Source organism: Arabidopsis lyrata (genome assembly GCF_000004255.2).
Source record: "Arabidopsis lyrata subsp. lyrata unplaced genomic scaffold ARALYscaffold_777, whole genome shotgun sequence".
In the NCBI taxonomy this organism is placed as follows: Eukaryota; Viridiplantae; Streptophyta; class Magnoliopsida; order Brassicales; family Brassicaceae; genus Arabidopsis; species Arabidopsis lyrata.
In genome coordinates this window covers 1-4183 of record NW_003302060.1, presented here as the reverse complement: position 1 = coordinate 4183, position 4183 = coordinate 1, and the positions used below count along the sequence as shown (strand labels likewise).

Here is a 4183-nt window from a genome sequence, read left to right as displayed (position 1 = left end):
CCTTAGAGTATTGGATAATGTAGAAATTATCTCTATATAATCATTATCTGCCTTAGTTCTGATAGCCGTATACGTATCCATCGATTAGGTAGCATTTTCATTAAGTTCATATCTTCTTGTATGCTTCGTATCTAGTTGCCAAAGAAAAAAAAAAAAGTCAAGAAGACAAATTAATTTACAAGCAGGGGGAATTTCATCACTTGAGCCTCTTTGAGTATACTTCACCAATCTTCTCTTGGCACAGCTAATTATCAACTTCTGAGATCCATGGTATTCCATGCCATGGTGACTCCGACTCGGTCATACCAGCAAAGAAAGTTTCCCGTCTTCATCAAATTTGCCACATATCAATTAACGTTCCTTTCTCACATGTCCAGGCATACATTCTCAGGTCTGGTTTGTGAACTCAAGGGAAGAAGGTTTGTGTAAGTGTTTGGAATTTTCTTGATCTCCGAGGCTGGAATAACCATATCGGACTATTCATCGCTCCCACTGATTAGCCTGGTTCCATCTTTTGTACATTTTACACGTGCATCATCCGGAGATATTCTAGAGCAGATTACCGTTGTTAGTGGGTTCCCCGTTTGTGTCTTGATCACACTCAGTATCATCGTCATCGCCCACTATGACTTCATCTTTTACGATGGCTATTACTTTATCCTTCTCGTTTATGTTTCCTTCCAAACCAATATGCACTTGTTCTTCTTCTTCTCGTTTTTGTCGGTTCAATTTGAGATTTGGATCAATAAAAGCCCAAGTGACAGAAACCAGTTTCGAGGTTTGAGACTTTGAGATTTGATAGTGACAAAAAACCGAGGACTATATGGGCTTATTCCAGGCCTGTCTTAAATTTAAGGCCCAATCGTTTGGTTTTAATTATAGACAAGAAATGTCCCAAACGAAAACTATAGATACTGTACCTTCTTCGTCCTTTGACAAAAAAAAAAAGAAAAAAAAGCCCTAGCAGTCTGCTTTTCTCAACTTAAGTATGGGCGAATCCACCATCATCAAAGTAATCTTCTTCTCCTTATGGATTTCTTATTACGTACTTTTTAAACTCTATGAATTGTTTCTTTACAAAAAAGAAGACAAACATTTGAAGTAGTAGAATTTCTGATTAGATCTCCTTTTTAGGGGTTTGAATCGAACGGTAATGATGCATCAGACATTCCAAAACGCCGGTAATATTGATTCTACTTTTAATGTTGTTTTGTCATGTTGTCGATTTAGTACAATAAGATCTCGTGATCATCAAATTTTGTTTGCAGTGGCTTTAGCAGGATTAGCGTTGAGGGATATGAAACTTCGCTTCATGCGTATGATCTCAAGCTCGCTCTGACAAAACATTTCGCTTCATGTGGAAAGATCATATCTATTTACGTTCCCAGAAACGCTGAAAAGGATACCATCCAGAGGTTTGATTTCGGTTTCTTCCTCCAATTTTTCCCTTGAGCTCTCAAGTTATAATTTCGAATGCCAACTAAAAGAAACTAGTTTTTGTGGTTTCACAGTTATGCCTTCATGCATATTGCCGGAGAAGGTGCCCTTGAGAAGGCGTTGGAACTTAGTGGAAGTGACGTCGAGGAGGGAGGATGGCGTGTATACGCTAAGGAGTCACCTTATCAGGGACAATACAATGATCCTGCGGGAGCCAAACACTTGGAGTCAGAACGCCAGTAAATTGATCTCTCTCTTTGTATGTGTTCTTGTTGTCATGTTGTTGATATTGACCAAATTATTTAGGATTGGAGTTACGGGTTATGACACTTCGCTCCCTAAGATTGATGTCCAGATCGGGCTGAGTAAACATTTCTCTTCATGTGGAGAGGTGACCAATGTTTCGATTCCCACAGATGATAGTGGTGGTCTCTACAGGTTTGTGGCTTCTTAAGATTCCTCCCTCTCAAGTTATAGTTTAATCAAGTCTAACTAAATACTTGTCTCTGATGACCTTTTTACAGGTTTGCTAGCATTACTATTCTGGGAGGAAAAGGCGCAGTAGACAAGGCCCTTAAACTTAGTGGACGTAACGTGGGAGGATGGAAGATTACAGTTGACATGGTTCTGCCGCCACCGGACATGGAAAGAGGGTCCCCATCATTATGTACATGACTTTGCCCTTGATTCTTGCTAACAAAGTAAAACCTCCCATTAACTTCGTGGTTTATTTTTTATAGGTCGTCGTTCTGCTCCTAAGAGAGCTTATAAGATGACTGTGAAGTAAAAAGCTCCTGAAGAGTAGAATTATCTCTCTTTGGTTGGTGTTTTAAGCTTGTGCAACTCCCTCTCTCTCTCCTAGTACTCCGGTTTTTTTTTTTTTTTTGTGTTTGTCTGGATGTTAACGGTATTGCTCAATAATCAATCACCAGCTACCTTCGTTATGACCTTAGTACTGTTTTCTGGATGTTAACAGTAATATCTATAATCTCATTATTATCTGCCTTTCATTCTGAGCCGTATGCGATTCGATTGATTAGGTAGTCGAAAAGCATTTTCGTTAGAATCATATCTTCTCCATAACCCCATTTCTTTGATGGCATACCAAATCCTCCGGTTGTGTTTCTTCTTCATAAAGCTCTTCAAAACTCGTTATCAAAATCCTAACCACAAAATATACCAAGAACAAGCGCCTCTGATCGCTTTAGTCTACACATACTTGTATGCGACAAGAAGATAATCAATTGCAGCGGCCTCTTGCTTCTTGTGGAAAGTACCTGAAAAGCACTTGACCAGTCTTCTCTTGGCACAGCTAATCAACTTGTGAGACATTCATGGTACTCCATGGCGTCACACCAGCATAGAGGGCAGAGAAAGTTTCACATCTTCATCAAACGTTAACCGGACAATTCAAGCATTCTTGGCGCAAACTTTTTGCTGCACCATCGCTTCTGCTACATATCAATAACGTTCCTTTCTCACATTTCCAGCATACCAGCAAAAGAGTAATTGATCACTAGATTGCGTTTTGCGGCCACGACAAGGAATGACATCAATCGGGTAGGAATAACCGGTTGTTTTCTCGATTTCATTCGGTTCAATTTCGGTTCGACTTTTCTTATTTTAAATCATCAGACCGGGATCCGGTTTTGCAGTTATTCTCAATCGACGGGTGGTGAAGTGGCGGCGATGGGAGAAAAGCCGAGGAAGCTGCTTGTGATGTATGCTTCTCAGACCGGGAACGCTCTTGATGCGGCGGAGCGTATTGGCCGCGAAGCAGAACGCCGTGGATTTCCAGCATCTATCGTCTCCACCGACGAATTCGACGCGGTATGTGTGTAGTAAAATAAAATTTTGTTTCAAAGATTGTTTGCTTTGTTTATATGATGCTTGATATGTGAAGGAAACCTTTCAATTGCTCACCTTGAAATTTGTGGAAGACAAAAACCGATGATTGCTAATATGTTTGTTTCCATACCAATAGTCAGCTATTGGATTTATATTGATTGAATTTTGACTTAAAATTGAGATTTCACAAACTCTCTAATAGTGTGACATAAAAGTGTTTTCCTTTCATCAAGTTATCATGTGTGTTTCTGCAGAGTTCCTTACCTCATGAGGAGGCTGTTGTTTTTGTTGTCTCCACTACAGGGCAAGGAGACTCTCCTGATTCCTTTAAGGTTCGTTTAAATTCTTGAGAAATTTTACCAACATGTATTTGGTTATTCCTTGCAAACCACTTCTAATTATTTGTAGCTTATATTGTTCATTGTCTTTTTCAATCATTCAAGGCATTTTGGAGGTTTCTTCTTCAAAGAAATCTGGGAAACTATTGGTTGCAACAAGTTCGCTATGCGGTGTTTGGATTAGGTGATTCTGGTTACCAGAAGTACAATGTAAGTTCATCTGTCTGATTTATTCTTCTGTGGCACAAATTCATGACATGATTTTCTTTCTCATGGCTTTAGTTTGTAGCAAAGAAGCTAGACAAAAGATTATCAGATCTGGGGGCCACAACCATCATTGAAAAAGGTCTAGGAGATGATCAACACCCATCAGGGTATGATACGGTGTATTAAGAAATATAGAGAATCCTGCTTTTACATAATATTCTTTGAATTCGGACGAATCATTTGATCAGTTGAAGATATTGTATCCACATTCTTACTGTTTCTGGTATAGTACTATAAAGTCCAAGTTAGAATACTAAGTTTTCAGTTTTGGTGTTATCTGTATTTTCAGGTAT

The 4183-nt window shown here is 39.1% G+C and overlaps 2 protein-coding genes across 3 annotated transcripts; both read left to right on the top strand.

Moving 5' to 3' along the window:
• The first annotated feature begins 919 nt into the window (after positions 1-919).
• LOC9298360 (nucleolin 2) lies at positions 920-2447 on the top strand. Of its 2 annotated transcripts, none has more exons than XM_021021691.1 (7): positions 920-1012; positions 1135-1181; positions 1269-1415; positions 1512-1664; positions 1744-1875; positions 1962-2104; positions 2178-2447. In XM_021021691.1, exons 1-7 carry the CDS (start codon positions 989-991, stop codon positions 2222-2224), a joined length of 693 nt encoding a protein of 230 aa, XP_020877350.1. In that variant the 5' UTR covers positions 920-988; the 3' UTR covers positions 2225-2447. The 2 variants fall into 2 exon arrangements, with proteins under 2 accessions (XP_020877350.1, XP_020877300.1); XM_021021641.1 differs by having other exon boundaries at positions 921-1012; positions 1512-1676.
• A 602-nt stretch (positions 2448-3049) lies between these two features.
• Positions 3050-4107, top strand: LOC9298361 (NADPH-dependent diflavin oxidoreductase 1). Its single transcript, XM_002862237.2, has 4 exons — positions 3050-3267; positions 3540-3617; positions 3729-3833; positions 3906-4107. The coding sequence occupies exons 1-4, from the start codon at positions 3127-3129 to the stop codon at positions 4014-4016; spliced, it is 435 nt and encodes a 144-aa protein (XP_002862283.1). The 5' UTR covers positions 3050-3126; the 3' UTR covers positions 4017-4107.
• Positions 4108-4183: the final 76 nt, after the last annotated feature.

What these genes read in the sequence shown, in the direction of transcription:
- LOC9298361 (XM_002862237.2), top strand. Translation starts at nt 3,127, where the DNA reads ATGGGAGAAAAGCCGAGGAAGCTGCTTGTGATGTATGCTTCTCAGACC. An exon ending in ACTCTCCTGATTCCTTTAAG is followed by an intron (nt 3,618 to 3,728) that starts GTTCGTTTAAAT and finishes CAATCATTCAAG; the next exon opens with GCATTTTGGAGGTTTCTTCT. An exon ending in CTGGTTACCAGAAGTACAAT is followed by an intron (nt 3,834 to 3,905) that starts GTAAGTTCATCT and finishes TCATGGCTTTAG; the next exon opens with TTTGTAGCAAAGAAGCTAGA.
- LOC9298360 (XM_021021641.1), top strand. Translation starts at nt 989, where the DNA reads ATGGGCGAATCCACCATCATCAAA. An exon ending in CACTTGGAGTCAGAACGCCA is followed by an intron (nt 1,677 to 1,743) that starts GTAAATTGATCT and finishes CAAATTATTTAG; the next exon opens with GATTGGAGTTACGGGTTATG. An exon ending in AAGAGGGTCCCCATCATTAT is followed by an intron (nt 2,105 to 2,177) that starts GTACATGACTTT and finishes TATTTTTTATAG; the next exon opens with GTCGTCGTTCTGCTCCTAAG.